This window comes from Trachymyrmex septentrionalis, unplaced genomic scaffold, assembly GCF_001594115.1.
Source record: "Trachymyrmex septentrionalis isolate Tsep2-gDNA-1 unplaced genomic scaffold, Tsep1.0 scaffold9, whole genome shotgun sequence".
Taxonomy (NCBI): Eukaryota; Metazoa; Arthropoda; class Insecta; order Hymenoptera; family Formicidae; genus Trachymyrmex; species Trachymyrmex septentrionalis.
Window position 1 is genome coordinate 2,159,031 of NW_017306091.1, and position 19,792 is coordinate 2,178,822.

Below are 19,792 nucleotides of genomic sequence, written 5' to 3' on the forward strand. Positions count from 1 at the left end.
CCCCTCCGCAAATGCATTAGCGGCGAGAGAGCTTTTAGTGACGTCACCCACATACAGATACGCACGCACGCATCACGCGCTCGCTCACGCTCACGCTCGCGCTCGCGCGCGCGCATACACGCACAACACGCGCGCGGATGGAGCTCGGGTTGTACAGAGTGAAAGGAAAGTCCGTCCACGCGGGAGAACGCGTGTGCGTGGGGTACTTCTGTTTCCACTTCCATCAAGCCCCGATTTCGAGGACCCGGCCTAATCTTTTGTCTCGTCCTCCTCTTCCTCCTCTTCCTCTTCCTCCTCTTCCACCGCCGTCTATCAGAGGCGCTTTTTCAACGACCTCTTCGCACGTCCTAGAATACGAAATGCGCTCTGCAATTTTCCTGCTGCCGCGTCGTCGACGATCGACGAGATTTCACGATTTTACGATATCATCCGATGACGGATGATATTCGAATACTTGAATCTTTCATCGGACGAGGAGGAGTTCATTCGCAAAAATAGCTTCCGAGAAAGTCGTAAAATATCCTCCACTACTTCATACGTGTTTTAGAAAAGTGCCCGTAGTATATATGTATCTTTGATACCCTTTTTTTTTACTTTTACTATAAGATGAGACGTATAAAATTTAACTACTTTTTTTGTGATATAAAATTTCGGAGAAAAAGATACTTCAAAATTTATTTGTGAGGTATAATGTTTATTCATTGATCTTTATATGTTTAAATAGGAAAATGTTACTTCTTGCTACCTTAGTAAATAAACAATCTGTTTTATTTTTTTTTTACAATTAATAAGCTACAATTTCATTATCATAGTCAAATTTTTTTGTAATCAATAAATATCGAAGAAAATGTCACTTTCAACTTTTTTTTTCTTAGTATAACTACATTTTTTATGATACGTATAAACTATTTACTCAATGACAATATTATTTTTGACTGCTCAAGCTGCAAAAAGAGCTGCTTTAGTATAGTTTGGTTATATTATGATTACAATTTATGACATGTTGAACAAGTTTTGTCGCAATTGAAATTACATATTTAGTGCTTATAAAAAAAAAAAAAAAAAAAAAAAAAAAAAAAAAAAAAACTGGGAAATGATTACTTTCATTCTTGTGCTCGAAAGTTATTTTTTTCAAACAGTGTAATTAATAAAAATGAAGGTTTGCTCACATGCCTCTATTCTGCGTATCGTTATTCTTTCATCACTCGGTTTTACTCCACTCGAATTTTCTCTGTACTTTTATTAACGTGATGATAACACTTGTAACACAATAGTCAAGAAACACGTGTTCGTTTTATCGTCATCTTACAATAATTACAAAATTCCGTTCGGCTTAAGCGGATATTCGGAACGAATTCACCTGTTTTATACCGGCATTCTACTCTTTATTGCTCGTGCTTTCGTATAGGCATCGTGTAGCTTCGTTTATCGTTAGACCGTACGGTATTATTGGTCAGGCTTGTCTCCATATATGCGATTCTCGAGAAAATGGAAGCGAGGGAGTCACCTCGTTGCTAAATGGACTAGAAAAAGACGTCGTAAAGCGCGCGACGGTGATAAAAACTCTCGCCAAATTAAAAATTCAGCGATAAGCGGGGATTATAGACGCGGTGCCCTCCCGCGTTATCTTTATAACTGCTTGTATTTGCCGTGTTTCCCGATGTATACGCGTTTTCATGCGGCCAAGGTGCAATCGAAGTTGGGATCGCACTGCACCGAATTAAACGTATATACAAGCCGCGTGTTCGAGATGGAAGAAAATAAATTAGGGACTCGTGGATATACGAGCTTCTTGTTTCCGAGTGTATTGCATTTATTTCTTTGGTACTTGACGAATCGCAGCAGGTTTCGTGAACGAGAACGGCGGTTTCTAATCGATTCAAAATTTAAGAAAATTGAAATAAAGGATCGCTTTAATTCACCCCGCTGGGGTTGAGACGAACTTTCTGCTCTGGACCATTACACAAAGAGACGAATCATTTTAAGGGGTTCGCCAATCCCCTCCCACCTCCGTGAACATTTCCTAATCTAGTTCGTTGGCCAAACAAATCTTCAGTTCCACGTAAATCGCTAGAAACCGTTCGCGATCGGTACAGTATCCCTCTTTCGTTTCTCGAATTCATATATGTATTTATGCGTGGCTGCATCCCGGGAAAACGATTTCTCGATGACTAGAAACTGTATTCGTTGACCGTAAAATAAAAAAAGAGGGGAAAATACAACATGTCCTCTGAGCCAAATGAATTGAAGTCCGAGCGACGTAGATCGATGTAAAGGAGATGCAACGATTTTACAGTAGACAATACATTGTTAAACGCAAAAAAATATATATAAATTGTACCTGTGAAAAATATGAAAAATATACACGGAATCGCCCAGCACGCGTCTTGTTGGTTATCTCCTTTATTTTTCGCCGCGTATATTTTTAAAACGTTTAGCGTTTTGAAATTCTCGCCGAGAAAATAAAAATTCAGATTTATGGTATTTATTATACTGCACGGAAAGAACGGTTTTGTTGAAGTGTCTAAAAATTTAGCTGGATACAGAGAGATCTGAAAATAATATTGCTTAGACCGTCAAAATAATAATGTAGGGCGCTAAAATGTTAAAACTATTTGCAGCATTGACATCAATGTTTAAACGTTCTACTAATTATTTTGATGGTCCAACAAAATCATCATTTATAGATCTGTGCAGCTTAATTTTTAAATACTTTAGCAAAATCATTCTTTCCGTGCGACAATAAATATTGTCCATTTAATTAAACTTTCTGCTTTTGGAGATCCATTGTGTAACAATTGTAAGAAAAAAAGAATAGTGATTACTCCGTAAGTAAAATGAGAATGTAAAGGTATATAAATTGATCGATCGTAGAATTATAATATAGAATACGTGCTATTTTATCAGCGTCTCATAGAACTCTCTAAAATCTTTTTCTCATCGATTTGCTCTTTCCGTGACGCTTAGTTTGGAAAGAACTGGATTAACATAAAAGCATCTCCTGTTTATGGTCGCACATACCCCGATATATGCATTCCTCGAAATTTCAACGTCTCGCTGGCGTCTTGTTTTCATTCGCCCCGTATCAGAAAGTCGTGGCAGCCCTTTTTCCTTTCTGGATACGGATGGGATTGAATTTGTCAAGGCAGTGGTCAAACCACTTTTTAATGTTCCGTGGGAGATTATTTCGCTACCTCTCATGAGCGGCCGGTTCGTAACATTATCTTTTCCATCCGAAGGCCCGCCCGGTGCAACAATAGTTCTTAAAAGATTACGCGCGTCAATATTTTCTGTCTACGATGTACTGTCGATCTTCTAAAATTCAATAACAAATATATGCCGCATATGTGTTTTCGAAGTGCTTAAACATATCAATCAAAAGAGAATAAAATATTCAGATTTATTCTTCAACTTTCATAATGTTTATAAGTATACTCTTTGTGATATTATCGTAGAGAATAAAATGAGGAATTGCTTAATTTGAATGAGGTTTTTTTTTACGAAAAATTCGAATAACTCGGAACAAATGCAGATGTTTAAGAAATCGATCATCATAAGTCATCGAAAAAAAAAAAACGCTTTTATTTTCGACTGAAATCTAAGCGTAATTTTCGGCGCAATTCGCGATACGTAGCAATATTCACAGCTCAGGGGATCTATTCTCGAATCTATATCGCGTATAAAAATCTATAATATAAAAAATCGTAACGTATACTGTAGGATTTTCGTGTGTGATATTTTTCAGAATTAAATAAAAGTGGACGAACGTGTAGCGTACAGCTTTTCTATAGAATTCTTCGAACGGCTTATCGAGACCGAGGCAAAATCGTTTAGGACCCCATATTCCTGTCTCCAGAATTCTTATCGAAACCTTTTGACTCGTTACCACTAATTTAGCGTTCTAAATGCGCGTGTACGTGTGCGTGCTGTCCAGCTCGTCTCGAGATTAACGGGCCTGTAACAATGACTCAACCTATTAGGAATTCGCTGTGTCTGGTCGATCGACTGGAATTGGACGCTAAGTACATAACTAGCTGACCGGTGTAATGGTATCCTAGTAAAAGCCTTAGTAAAAAATATGCTGAAATTCCTTTAATTCTTTCGGGCACGGATGGTATGAGAAAATCGACTCCTTGATCGTTCGACGAGCATGCTCTTGCAAAAAATACAGATAATGACTTCGATATCAGTGGCTTCGTTTACCTCATATTTAATATATCGAATATTTCGACAACGGTCGAATTTAGCATGTCTGTGTGATCGGAGAATGATATATTCCTCCCTCTCCTTTTACATTTCAAACCTTTCGTCACTTTTTTCGTCACCTCAATTGCGACGCGTAATTGTACACTGAAGTCTAATGGATTCCAGTTCTCACATTTCTCGCTATACCTTACGATTCCCTCCTTTTCCTTTTCATTCACTGCGATTCTTTCGCGGTATTAAGTACACGAGAATTATAAGTACATATACGATTCTCTTTGACAAATCCTTCTCTCTTTGAATTTTAAATAAATATTGATGATGCGTATGTTTGTATACGGATGTTATTTTTCGATTTTAATAGCTGAGAGTACACTCCGCGAAGTCCTACGATAGAGACATCGCAGAGAATTGAAAACAGTTGAAAATACTTTCTGATTACTTTTATAATTCTACCTCTCTTTGTACATTTAAGTCGATCGGTCTGTTCCAGAACTGAGACCATTTGCAACCGGATACGAAAATCGATGAAATTTCGATGTTCCTTTTAATCAATTCCGAATATACGAATCGCCGCATCTAAAAATACAGGATTAAAGGATAGAGAATAAAATTCGTTAAAAAGCATATCATTATTTTCTAGGCTTTATAGGACGATTTCACGAAAGTGTTATATTCGTTCGTTGCAACTACCACCGAGTTTCTCTTTCACAGACTCTGACTAGTCTCGACGACCACGCTCAGACTCAGGATGTATCCGCCAATTCAACCGGAAACGGTACAGTAGCCGCCAGCGCGACGCAATTGCTGTGCAGCCTGATCCCTGAAGAGCCCTTTGAGAAAACGGTCTTGCAGACTCGCGTTCAAGATATTGCTGGGTAAGTCCTTCAAACGCTCAATTTATGAATATAGCCTTACGCTATGTGTTCTTGAAACTACGATATCGGCGTCGCGTAAGAACCCAATCCTTTTAAATGATAATAACGTTTTTATTAACGTATATATTCGTAAGTCGAGCGGGCGAATGTCGCCTGCAGGACTGCCGAAGGAATTGCTTTGTATATTTCAAATGAAATTTTTACAATATTTGTAATCTACTTTTTTTATTCGAATTTTTCATAAAAAAATATTTCCATCACTTTCGAATTTTCTGATGAAAGAATGCAAAATTTCTTTTTATAAGTTTCATCAATTTTTATAACATCTCACTTTTTCAGCAAATTTCTGAAGTTAATGCACAACTAATTTAAAAACTCATTAATTTGGCAAACTACACACGCTCATGTTTTATTAAAAACATTTATTAAATGGTTATTATTAATGATGTATGAATTTCTGAAGTATTATCAATTGTTGAAATTGCGACATTATAAATATAATATACTTAAAAAATTAAAATGTTCATTTAAAATTCCGATCAGAACTAAAACGCATCAAACTAAAGCTATTTTTAAAAATATATACCGTATATATCCTGATAAGACATTTCAAATAATAATTCTTTAATAAAATGTTAGACATTAATGTGTGTGTGTGTGTGTGTTTGTGTTTGTGTTTGTGTATGTGTACGACAAATACTACATATTTAACTAACAAATATTAAATATTTAACTAACAAACAGAGCTATTATATTGCGCATTATGATGTTTCAAAAGATTTATAAAGATGTTTAACATGTGGATTTAAAAATTTGATAAACAATTTCATAGTTATACTTTTTCTGAGATTTAAAAGGGCATCGTTTATATTTACTTCAATGTGAAGAATACAGCAGTATTCGTAGAATATTCGATTAATTATTAATTACAAAATGTCGGACCATTAAAATTAATCTCGGCAGGCGACCGAAGTATTATTTCACTGATTAGGGTAATCGAAGCATAATTAGTAGCGTTCCACTTCTTTCTGGATGATACGAACGCTCTACGTAATGGCGGGCAATCATCTACAATGAAATCGTAACTTTTGTAACATGTTTTTACGCATCCTTCTGTATCTTTTTTTATAGAATTCCCCAATAAGAGGGTTAGAGCCGCTAAGGTAGTATTTTTATTACAAAAAAACATATTATTAAAACGACGCTAAAAACGTGTAGAATTTATTAAAGAAAAAAAAAACAATAATAGAGATGCACTTAAGTGACCTCACAAATTTCACGTTGCACGAAATGTAAGAAACGCATGAAAACATTTCGATTCGTCATTCGAAACGAGTTTGCCTTTTTTTTTTTTTTTTTTACAAAGTTTCTCGCTCCGTCGATTGACAGTGAATCCTCATCTTTTTCGCTGAAGCTATTAGCGCCTGACGGGTTTTCACGCATCTTATATACACTCGCTCACTCGAGTGCACGGTTCTCGCCCAAAATCCGCATCTTTTGATCTGGTTGAGTCGCTCGTTGCGCAAACACGGGCCCGTCCAAGACAGTTGCGCGCCCCTTTGAACGGGAAAGAACGAAAGAATACTCGGCTTGTGCTTTCCGAGGCATCGCTGGACCACCCTGTCTGAAAATATAACCGTGCCGTGTCGCGCCAATGCCGAACTTAATACGCGAGTCACGCAAAGTGACAAGACGCAAACTGTGTTTTCGTTGCATCGCGCGAGATCCGATCTTTGCCGGGGTGATGTTTCGCACCTGGGTCAACTTCCTTCACGAGGACCCCCCAAAACGCTATGTTAACCCCTTTGCCACTTCCCCGTCGCGTCTTTCATGTTCGTCCTCTGTTTCTTCGCTCGTGTCTCTCTTCCGGGGAGAGAAATCCTGTCCGCGTATTCTCTCATTTCTCATCTCTCTGAACGTATAGGAACGTCATATGTCGAACACGTCACCGAGGTTATACGCGAAAAGTATCTTTCTAAATGTACGATCGATGTACCGGGTTAATTCTCATCACTTATAGATATATAAAAATTATTAAATGATTCTATATATACTTTATAACATGTTTAAAAAGTATTTATAATTACGTATTGAAAAAAAAAAAAGAAGGAAAAAAATAGAGACGATTATTTAATCAAGTATGTTCCTAGTATTTGAAAGAAAAGAAACTCGTGACACGAATGATCTAATCATGGGTATTAAGGGTTAAAATACGCGTAGTACTAGACGAACTTTTATTCCAGATAAACACTAAATTAAAGTTTAATTGGAAACTCGATATATTTTGACTCCGCAACGCGCGGACAGTCGGATTGATTCTTGATTTTATTAACACGGAAAAGAATATTTGTTTTTTTTTTTTACAATGGAAAGACCGCAGATCTGAAATTACTGCGTAATTTCCGCTAGATGTGACAGTATCGTGTTAAAAAGATCCCGGATTCGTTATCTCTCTTTGGCGTACTTTACAGCTGGGTGAATCTGCGAATTTCATGTTCACCGAATGTACTGTCTGGCTTTGTATAATGAATGACGAAGGTGCGATCAGAATTATTGTCGACCGCGCGCACCGGTAGTGGGATTATTATGATTAATTTCCTGCCGATGTGCAAGAAAGGCCTAGTCACGATTTTTACTCAGCGGCGAGGTTGCTTTTCGCTCGTGTCTTTAAAGCGCGCAGATGTGTAACGGCGATCGATCATTTTGTACGTCGTAATACTTATTTGACGGTCGTTAAGTGCACTCGCCGTCACTCCTTCCCTGAAAAATAATACGCGAACGTTTTTTTTTTTGCACGCCAAGACCGATTTTTCCTTCTACGGACCTGGTAATATACGGCGGTCCACGTTATCGTTGTTCTGATACTCTCGACTCGGAGAAGGACAAAAGAAATTTTACAGCAAGTGAAATGAATGATAAACGACTATCGCTTGCACGGAGCGTATTCGATAATGCCTATTGATGTTCATTCATAGATGATATCATGAAATAATTATTCGTCAGCATTGTAAACGTTGGTGCGTAAATAAGTTACGATACTGTGGTAATGAATTGCACAATGTATAAACGCCACATCTGTTTGTACGTAAATCACACACAAACGTATGTTACAGCTAGAAATGATACGATTTTTATATTTTTCTTCCATCAATCAAGTTTCGTTAGCGTTATATTTGTTCATAAGTTTTTAACACACGTTGGCTGCCGAAAATAAGTTAACTCATGAGTTGTCGATGAATACCAGCTACTCGCCGTTTCGACTTTTCAGAGGAGACAATAAAAATTTTATTGAGTTTTGAAGAATACCTGTAATTAACATATTTAAATAGTATGCTGATATAAGAATGGTGTTGAGGATAAAATTATCTAATTGCAGCAATTATACAGTAATGTGTCAACTAGAAGTACATACCAAGGCTTCTTACTCTCATTAAAAGAACTAAACGAATAAATTATTATAAAAATAAATAAAGTGATGATAAAACGAATATTTTATGATCAATATAAAGGAATTATTGAAAAGCTAAAAAAAATTTGCAGAAATTTATCTTTTACACAAAAAATATAAAATTAATCTAGAAAAAATAAAAACAATCAGTAATGACCGCTCGATAGATTGCTTTTAGTATAAATTGATATTAATATCTAGTATAAAGAACGATCACACGAATATATTTTTATTTAGGATATATATGGGTTCCCTCTTCGCAGTTTTTTAATAAACCGAAAAATTATAGAGATGTGGTATGGCTCTTTCTGGCATATAATATTTTGATACTGTAACATAGAAAATATAATTATCATCAGGTTTTATCGATGATGTACGAATCAGATATCTCTTAAACTTTTCGATGATGTACGAACGGCTTTACAAAGTAACAGATGCGTCGTACAAAGATAAGCAGATAAAAAAAAAACGCGGATGTTTGCCTATCAACTTTTATCCGTTAGCCCGCGTATCTTTCCGCGATCTCTAAGAGGCGCCGATAGTAGCGGCTCTCTACGAGAGATCATTTCCCTCGTTTGCCTCTTTTTCTCTTTAATGCCAACAGTGGTAAAGATAAATGAGCTTTTTGCCGTAAAGTACGTGAGTCGTAGAGAATCGCATCCTACTATTGTTTCTCGTGCCGTATACGTAATATGTGAACATGACGCACACGTAAATGCAAATAACGCACGTCCGTCACACTTTTAATTATATTGTTTAATAAAAAACAACTTTTTCGAGCGTCAGAATAAAAGCAAGTTGTTTTTCATAAGTTTTTTTAAACACCAAGTACGATGTTGTTTAACAAATTGTTCTGTCACGTCACACTTTTAACTCTCTGTTGGCAATATGAAATTTTCCTTCGACCGCAACATGGGTCTTTGAACTTTAGTTTAGATTTTTATTCTTCCGGACTGTATAAAAATTTGAAAAAATTTTTACATATTCGTGAAATTTTAACGTTGGCTTTTTATTATCACAGAACTTGAATTATATTTTGTACAGATTTAAATTTATTAGAATTTACAATCGAAAAATTGACTTTGTCTCCAGAGTCCGAGGAGAGTTAAGAAATTTGCAGTTAAAGGTGAAAATAGAGCAACTTTCGTGCATTTTGTAACTAAGATATGTGATGTCGTGAAGTTTTATTGCAATCGAAATTAAGTATATACACGGTAAGGAACTATTATAGACGAGAGGTTAGATGTATAGCCACAATCAATCAATGGCCTCTTTCGACCGAAGACTCTCGAAATTCGATGATCGAGACCTGGACAGCAACCTTCGACATAATTGTTAGAGAGGAAGCACTATAAAAAAATCAAGTCCGCAAACACTCTTACCGATAATCTCGATGGGTCACTAAGAAGGAAGAATCTGTCACGCATTAAGACCTGTACTGTTTTTCAATCGGAACAAAGTCAAGAGAGTAATTTGCTTATGCTTGCGAGCGAATAATATCTGGCATTCAATCAAATCTCCTCGCTTTTGCTTTTGCCCGCACAATTTTGATGAAATATTGGCCGGAAGTCGACTTAAATAAATTTATCGTTACAATTTTTTATCATTTAACATCAGAAAAATACGATATACTTTCTATGTTACAATTCAAAATTTAATAATAATAATTGAATAATAATAACTTTGTTGAGGTGTAAATAATAATATAGCTAGTACAGAGACATGAATAGGATATTAATCATGTAACTTTTTCCCGGGGGTAAATGTGAAAAGTAAAAATTTTTATTGTTAAAGTTAATAGAGCAATTTTTCACGTTCCCGCTCTAGGGAAAATATTACATGATCGATATCCTGAAAAGTGACGAAGAGTTGTGTCTCAACAAGTGAAAGATCAGCAATAATGCTGCTTATAAGCTTAAACTTCCAATAATAATAATAATAATAATAATAATAATAGTGATAATAATGATAATAAAAATTATCAAACATTAATATTTGTACATAACATAGAAATATCTAAATTTTATATATATTTTTAGGAAGTACAGAAAATAACAAATATGGAACTGATAATCAATTATACCCTCTAGCTTTTTGAATTATTAAAAAACGGAAAAATTCACTAGCTAGAAGACGTCGTTCTTTACATCATCAATATTAATTAAAAATATAAGAAAAAAATTATCTTATAATTTTTAACGTTAAATAATGAAATTATCAATTCAGTATTAATTAAAAATCTAAGAGAGAAAGTACAACGCTTGCTAAAATTGAAGAATTTCTGTAAACTGTGATATATAATATTTTACCTCATAACTTTTGAAATTACATACTTGATAAAATTACATATCTTGATACTTAAATTTGTTAGTATTGACTTTTAAATATAGATAACATCACGGGAAATATTGTAGTTGTATTATCGGTGATCAGATATCTCTCTCTCGCGAAAATTGTGCATATGCAACTTAAAGAAAACAGTTTGATGGTTTAAACGCATAGTAAGAATATTGGTACTAAGTTTGATTAGCATTGTGTGCAAGAGCAGATCTGACAATCCGAAAGAATTGTAGAAGTATAATAGAAATGTACCGATTTGAAAAGCGTTATGCTTCTTAAAGTGCCCATCTTCCCTGCGCGTACCCGAGATAAATCACAGTTTGCACTGGTTAATTGAAACGGATGTAAGAGAAACTCGGTGCGATCTCGCTTTTTGTTTCTCTTTGCGGTACGGGGATTAAATGGGCTTTCGATCAGCTTGTCGACGTCCACGAGCCTAAATTTTCCTTAGCCTGCCCGTGGCTTCCCGTGTCCCCCCGTCTATTGTTATAAGGAATTAAAGGACTACGTCTTAATTGTGCGTAGAAATGACGCACTTTCTGTCAGACTGGCGCTTTAAGCCTACTACGTAATCGTTGAAAGATAACGCAGACGGGAGAATTATCGCGTAACGCTCGGAAGCGTAAAGGCGAGGTGTCGAGAAAATTTCGGTTCGAAATGAAAAAAACCGGAGAAATTTCTCCTTTATATTCATGTTACTAAATTCATGTTAAAAAATTCTAAAGTCCTTAAACTAATTGTTACGTGTTATTAATCTCTTGGACTCGAAATAATCATCTGTCTTGTTACAAAGTACGTCGTGCCGTTATATTTTCAATGGATATAAAAAAGATATTCTTGCAAAGATTTAACGCGGATTTTAGACGATAAGCCGCACCACGTAAGTCTACTTATCTTTAAACCTTCGCTTTTTAATGTTTGCGACTGAAAGTGAAAGTTGTCAGTTCCACCAAAAAGAAAAAACTTGCGACCAAATAAAATTTAAAATTAATTCTCTATCGTCTGCTGAGAAACAAAAATCGACATTCCCAGTCGAGTTTGATCGCACAACGATTTCTCTCCTTTCCTTTTCTTCTTTTTTCCTCCATCTCTCCTTCAACTTTCTATCTTGTATCAGGCAAACGGTTGGCCGCGTAGCTATCGCAAAAATGATTTGCGACGACGTAATCGTCAGACAACATCAAACTGACGCATTAATTAATACGCCGCCTAGGCGAACGGCGGCTCGCGCATTTACTTAACGTAATAAGGTCCACGGCGGCTTCTTCTGCCTGCCATGCCTCCTCGCTCGCACGAGATAGGTAGGGTTTATTACGAAAATGAAAAGGCTACGTTTTAGTCGTGCAACCTGATTAAATCGGGAGTTGCGCGAAACGAGGTTAGACGCGAAACGACGGCGCGCCGGTCTCTTCCCTTTTGAAGAGCGGCGGGCAAAATCTATTTTATTAATATAACGGTGCTGCTGTTTGATCTGATAATTTAGTTTCGCCGTCCTAAAGAGCATCCTTCCCTTCCTCTCCCTCTCTCTCTCTCTCTCTCTCTCTCTCTCTCTCTCTCTCTCTCTCCCCCTCCCTCCCTCCCTCTCCCTCTTCCTCTCCCTCTCTCTCTCTTTTTTCTCGTACCGGCTGACGCCAAAGGCTCGCTCTCTCGCGAAAGTATCTCGCATAAACGCACACCGACGTTTTCCCGTGGGCATTTTCGGACTTCTTCCTCATCCCCGTGGCCTCCTCGTTCTCCACCTTATCGATTTCATGCAAATAGATTCGGCGCGCGACACGAATCGCGAAAAGAAAATAGCAACAAATGTCGATGCGTGATAGAATTTCGTTTAATATCAATTCTATAATAGCCATAAACCATAAAATTGACGTCAATTGTAGTCGAATATGAAGAAAGTAATCGATTGATTAATTTTCATAGCTTACGGTTATTGTTGAATACGTGATGTAAAAATACAAAGTATTTCGTTACGCTTAAAATGGCGATTGAGTATAATTTGAGGTAAATTTCTTATTGGTGGTAAATTTCTAATAACGACTCTGCAAATATATTGGCTTGTGACAGTTTGGGCTAATTTTCTGATTGGTCAAATCTCATTGATCAAAAAGCGAAACATCTTGTACTTTTTATCATAATAGAACAGGCATTACGTGGAATTTTTTGTGTCGTGCATCGAACACACGTTTACGGTTGATCAATGATTGATCAATTGTTGCGGCTTACGGCTATTATAGAATAGACGCAATGAACTTCGGTACACGTTAAATAAGATTCTCCCATAAATTCTCCAATAATACGTATGATACACACAACATTTCTCATTTCTTTTTAGCAGCTTTATTCGGAAATTATAACGCGTACGATATTAACCGGCTCCATTATTCGAAGAATTCGGCCATTCGAAGTCGGGTAAAATCATGAAAGAGAAGAAGAAGCTTAATGCACGGATTTTCTCGGAATCGCGATCGGAGGATTTCGCGACTCTTCTCGTTAAGGGAACGAGATCGTGGAGAAAGGAAACTCTTTATAAGGTATAATCGATGAAATCGGCGCGACGTCGGCGACCGAAAACCGATAACGTACGTTTTTGGCGGCGATTCAAAGGGGTGCCGAAGTCGCACGCGGGCACCTGCCACGTTCGTCCTCGGCGAAGGCGGCTTTGGACGAGCCTGAAAGCGCGAGGGTGGGTACGGCGTAGACCGGCAAGATCATCGGCGGTCGCGGAAGAAAGGGGGAGAAGAAGAAAAAACATCGCGGGGGTGAATGAGCGAGGCGGGTTGGGTACGTAATCTGCTAATGGACTGCTCTCCTCCCCTTCGTCTCGTTCTCTCCTCCTCGCACCCTCTCTGTTTCTCCCGTCCAAATTCACCCTCGGCCGATATGTACCCCTCTCCTTCCCCCCGCGTATCCTCCCAACCCTCTTCCGTACGAACTCTACTCATCCCTCCGTTCCTCTCCCCCTCCCCCCCCTCTCTCTCTCTCTCTCTCTCTTTGTGCCGAGCTATCGGCGACCTACGCGCAACACGCCCAGTCGTTTGCTATTCTTCGTATTCTCGTTACGTTCCTTTTTTCTACGTGTTGCTCGCGGGATTGGTCGATACACCGCGAATCGGTTTAGCGTGCTCGTACACAGGGTGTTGAAAAATTACACATATAAACTTTGAAATCGTATTGGAGGATGAGAAGAGGAGTGGAGTTTCCGTAAACGTAGGCACGCGGAAAGACTTCTTTTTCCAAATGAAATTGTGAAGGAGGGATTGGTTTTTTCATAAAGGATTATATAGTCCCCGTAGAACACGCACGATTCCTCATGCTTTGTTAACTTCGATTGAACTTTACGTAGAATTCTGGTTTGAATCTTGCGCAAATGGAAACTATAGGGAAGGCGCGAATTTCATTCGTTTTTATTAACGTATTTATTATGAAAATTCGTTTCTAAGTAATGGTCAGAAAAAGATGTGGTTAGAAGAGTTTTTTTACATACACTCTGAAAAAAAAGACGTTCTAAATTTTAGTAAATAATTTGTTTGAATACCAGCTAAATATATATTTACTAAATATATAAAAGTAAAATTGAAACAAGAACTATCAAGTTAATTTAACAATCATGTTTTTATCGAATAAATATTTATTTACTGTAAGTATAAAATTTTTAGTTGGCACTATTCAAATAAATATTTATTAAGATTTAGTTAGAGTATATTTTTTTCAACGTATTATACATGTAGTATTTAATCAGAATTTTTTCGCGAATCTAGCGTGATTCTTATTTTGAATCGCCGAAGCGAGAAGAATTACTTGCTTTATCGATGAATCTTTTTGAAGATGAAGGAATTCTCCTTCTTTTTTTCCAAAAGTATTGTACATATTTAACGTAGGAAACGCAACCTGCGTGTACGGCTCGTATTTAATTAACTTCTTTTCATATTGGAATTCAGACATGCAAATTGCCAATTAAATATTACATCAAATTCACGAATGGCAGGTGGTATCGTTCGCGCGCATAAATAATGATTTAAATTATTACCGACAATGTACGCTGTCGAATTAATTATGATGACATTGTATTTTATCTTGTTGTAACGTTACAAGCGCGTAAGCAATAAGTCCTCTTCTCACTTTCCAATTATTATTAATTATCGGATCGATTGTATAATGCACGCATCCGTTTTATTTTAAAAGCGCACGAGCATACAATTTTAACGACGACAAAAATTGAAGCGCACCAACGTTTTTCTATAACACGAATGTTTTCTATACAAAGAGAATAATATCCCCTACGGATTTTACCTGCATTCATTAACCGCGCCCTTTTTTCAAATGGCATCAGATTTGAGCGGTATATTTTCAAACCGGTGGAAATTAAGTTTTTCATATCTTGCTAAAATAGACTCTCCTGTTCTTATTTGCCGTATTTCAAAAATTACACCTACTATTTTTATTATAAAAACAAACAGTTTTATTCTATAATTTTAGCACATTTGACTTTGCTTCCTATTTACGCGAACTTGAACTCACATTAAGAGATCTACGTTGATATTGGCTCATTTTACGTTCTACTGAAATGATTGTCATCACGTCTGAAAGCTTGTTTCAAATCGTGTCGCGTCATAAATTTAAGATAAATACTAGTTTGGCGATTTAGCATCAAATAGACAGCAGATGCACTTGAAGTATCAGCTGGCATCGCCGGGTGTTGGTCAGTGATTCATTTCCGAAGCCTTCCGCTCGTAACGTGTATTCATTCCCAAGGCGCGCATCCTTTAATTTACTCTTCGGAGAGCGTTAAATGCTACGCTGCTCGCCGATGACGTGAAACTGAATAGCCGATCAGCCCGAAAAGGTTGTTACTTTACGATCAGAATAAATCGTAATTTCTATGAGATGATTTACAAATAAATGTCCGTCGGAGGGTCGCACACTGTTAAATTTATAACGTCAAATTATACTCAATTTGAATTATTTTCTATCATTTCTATAGGTCACCACGGTTCCTACTCTATATGTCGTTAATTTAATAAACTGTGGAGTTAAACAATTTAACTCAAGAAAATGTATTAAATTTGACTGAAATTTAAGTACATACGTTAATTATATTTACTTTGAAACTAACTATAGAAATGAATTTATACATATGGAAGTTAAAAATAACTATTAAACTGTTATTTAACTCAAGGAATTGGATTGCCGTTGCTCCGTTGATAATCTAACAGCGCAGTCCTCTAATTTTATTAATTTTTAAGCTTGTGAAGTTTCTTACGAACCCGAGAAAAAGGATCTTTAACAATAATAGTGCTGTCAACGACAGCGATGACAAGAGTGGCAATAGTAATGGGAACCGCGGGATTGGAGCCGAGTATTTGATCAGGCTGGGATAGGGGCGCAAGTAGAAATAGGCAGAGCGGCTGTTCTTGTTCCCATTCTGTTAAGTGGCAAGCTTCAACATTGTCTATTATCCTCCACGTACTCACCCGGCATAGGGCTAGCTTTAAACGACGCTAGAAGAAATCCGGTGTTGACTCTGACATGGCGAGATACATTGTACACTCACAGAAGTAACGCCCCCCCTAGGAGCTTCTGCTGTATTCGTGGATGGAACTACCTAGAAAAATAAAATACTTCGGTAAAAAAGTATTAAAAATTTAGCGTTGTGCACGCGCGATATTCTATTTATCAGAAAACTTAGATTTGATCATTTACTATTACTTATTACGTATTGCGTGTTAAATATTTTTCATATCTTCATTTTTATTAAATTATTGGAAATTGTTAAAAAATCGTAGATATCGTTAACCCTCAGTACCCACATCTCAAAAAAGTCCCGAATATTTGTAACCCAGCGTTTTCTTTTGCTAATATCTCAGATTGTAATGTATCGATTTTAACTAATTTTTTTTGTTAATCGTTTGAAAACTGAAAAAGAAAAAGAATTTTTGAGTTAGAAAGTCTAAAATGTCGTAGCACAAAAGATATTTTGCAATAAGTGAAAAGGGATCGGAAAAAAAACGTGAACTAATAACTTTATGAAAATCGCGGAGGGGGGTTTAACCCTTTGTGAATACTGAGGGTTAAATAAAGAAGAAATTTTATAATTTTTTAATTTATATATTGATAAAAGGCAATTATATACGTAATAAGTCGTGCTGTTTTTCATTGAAGTAATTGTTGAAGTCTTTTGTGCTAATAGATCAATAACTAAATTGATTGAGTGCGCTGTATTTATTTTAGAGATATTTTGCCTTTACCTCGTCTCTCTTATCGAGTATAGCCGATATACATCCTTGTATAAAAGCGTATTTTTATGTAAATATACTAGATGCGACCGCGGACTGCCATTTTGTACCACGGCGTATATACGTATCTTCTTCTCGGGAATATTGAATTTCTGTAGGTAAACATAAATTATTTTTAGAAATTCTACTCCACGTATAAATACGCGCAAACGGGGGTACTTCGCCGAAGCACAGCACGAATACATTTCACTGGCATGTTCATAACATATTGAATATCGGTAAATGGTCTCCAGTCAACAGAGCTGCAATCGGTTATTAAAAAATTCAGCTTTACAGAAAACCAATGCACGGATTTTACACGGCCGCTAATAATGGATGTCGGCGCGACATTTTTAGCAATTTCAAATAGTCATAAAGTTTTTTTCAGGAATCATATAGAAATGTCAACATTATGTCGTTACCGAAAAAAAAAAGAGAAAAAAAAATAATTGCCACTCTCAAAATTCACTGCAGTGATGTTTTTACAGTATACGTATTCAATATGTGTGTACATTAATATAAAGATAACATACTTGTCATAACATTTCAATAATTTGACAATTTACTCAGTTTTTACTTTTACATCTTTATCATATTCCGCTGTTTTTCTTTTTATCTAAAACTTTTATTTTTTTATAAAAAACTTTCATTTTCACACTATTTCACATTATTTGACTTCTATAATTTTATTATTGAAGTGATTATTTTCAAATAACTTGCATAATCGTGGGTTTACCTTTGCTGAAACGTAGAGAACCGCGCAGAGTTCCATCGAAATTCTCGTGTTTACTTTTATTCGCGCTTATTCGCGCATCGTTTGAGCGAATTTACAGTACGCTTGACACCGTCGCTATGCTCGGCCAAGTCGCATAGAGTTAGCACTCTTCACCCTACGCTCACCCCTGCACTCCGTCTGTACGTACGGAGTACCGTAGTGCGCTTCATCCCCCGCGCTACCGAAATCCCAGCGCGAATGCATTACGCATCAACGAATTCGGAGTAGCAATATCCTGAGTTGCTGGATGTCAGAGCTCAGGATTATAATACATTACCAATTCGACGAAGATCACCCATTTGACCTTGTTTCAGGCTTTATTTCGCATACCGACGTCCCTTATTGGCATTTAATACAAATACTCGTCGAAGCTTTGCGATAAGTATCGTTAAGTTTTAATAGTTTAAGCAGAATAAAATCATGTGTGCCTCTAATACCAATATCGCGTCTAATGTTAATTTTTTTATACGATTGAAAAAAATAAAATTTCATTTATCCCTCTAGACGTGAGACGTTTGCTATTTATTATATATAGGAAATACGTTCACAATTTTACACAGTATTCAATTGTATCGCTTAGTTCGATTCTTTCTTTTTAACGTGTTAAATTAGAAAAAAATGTATATATATTTTTACATCCGATCGATAATGGAGAATCGAAATTGGCGACCGAATGGGCCCGACCACCACACCCCGCGCTTCCCCCCTTTTTTCCGACTCAATGATACGCGACTGTCATTTACACACTTCTGCCATTTCGTTGCGCAAACATACCCTATTGTCGAAATAGCGAAATGGCACTTCTGCCAGGCGCGTTTGTCCGGCGCCGAAGAGGAATATTTCCACCGAGCGCGCTGGACCTGGAATTCTGTTATTCTTACTATGAACACCATTCCTTCGACGAACAATTTTCAAGTACAGTTTACATTAAATTTAGGTACGTTGAAATGGACTGTATAGCAGGTATTTCAAATCAACAATTATTTTAAATATTTCGAAATTTTATACATTATTATACGCTGAGAAAAAATCGTGCGTTTGTCTAATTAATTGTTCACTTGACTAAATTAGTCTAGTATTTACCTTTGTTCCTTTCGTTGGAGAATTTATGTATTTAAGTCAAATATAATATGTGTATTGACTTAAATACATATATTCTTCATCAAGAGAAATAACGCGCGACGGATTAAATTAATTTAGTCAATTGAACAATTTTTTTTTTCTCAGTATACGTATGTCGTATAAACATGTAGCACTTTGAAGAACAAAAAATATATACACATTTAGCAATTAATTTACCATATTGATTAGTATACTACTGCATTGTTTGTATCAATTCAATTTTATAGTACAACTAGATAGTCAATGGTACAACTAGAGATTTATCCTTTCTCCTAGTACAAAATATTTGCGTTTTCAGCCGAACATACGTCGGAAATTATATTTTTGATTGATTTACAGCATTAATTCCGGAGTGTTATTCGGCTGACTCACGCGCAAAATTTGTTGCGGCGATTTTCAGCTAGATACCACTGCGTTATTCGTCCGGATTAACAGAAAAATTGTTTCCGCTTATTTTTATTCCGCCTCGTTTGTCAAAGTCACGTATTTTTATCACCCATACGCATCGCGCGTATATTACTTCAAAATACGTGTAGCACTTTGGGAAACAAATATTCATCTATATGTATTACCGAAAATATGTATTCTTGATGAATCTGTAAATATAGTATAGTATCGTTATATCTCTAAAATTGTGGCTATGGCCAAAGGTTACCTCGGTTTTTACATTCTTATTACGTACGAAAGATACTTGTGATTGTTCTCTAAAAATCGAATTACGCGACACTGTAAACCGGATAGACACGTATTTTCC

At 36.4% G+C, this 19,792-nt stretch overlaps 1 protein-coding gene and 1 long non-coding RNA gene across 7 annotated transcripts in view; one reads left to right on the forward strand and one right to left on the reverse strand.

Annotated features, from left to right (window-relative positions):
• Nucleotides 1-19,792, forward strand: part of LOC108755937 (S phase cyclin A-associated protein in the endoplasmic reticulum) — a 42,694-nt gene that overhangs the window by 9,618 nt on the left and 13,284 nt on the right. For all 6 annotated transcript variants that reach the window (XM_018499386.1, XM_018499383.1, XM_018499385.1 and 3 more), the window contains exon 11: nucleotides 4,918-5,081. In XM_018499386.1, coding sequence (XP_018354888.1) covers nucleotides 4,918-5,081 — 164 coding nt within the window. The remainder of the gene's footprint in view (nucleotides 1-4,917; nucleotides 5,082-19,792) is intronic.
• Nucleotides 17,219-19,792, reverse strand: part of LOC108755940 — a 15,910-nt gene continuing 13,336 nt past the window's right edge. Inside the window, exon 3 of the long non-coding RNA XR_001939800.1 lies at nucleotides 17,219-17,230. This is a non-coding gene — a long non-coding RNA (uncharacterized LOC108755940). The remainder of the gene's footprint in view (nucleotides 17,231-19,792) is intronic.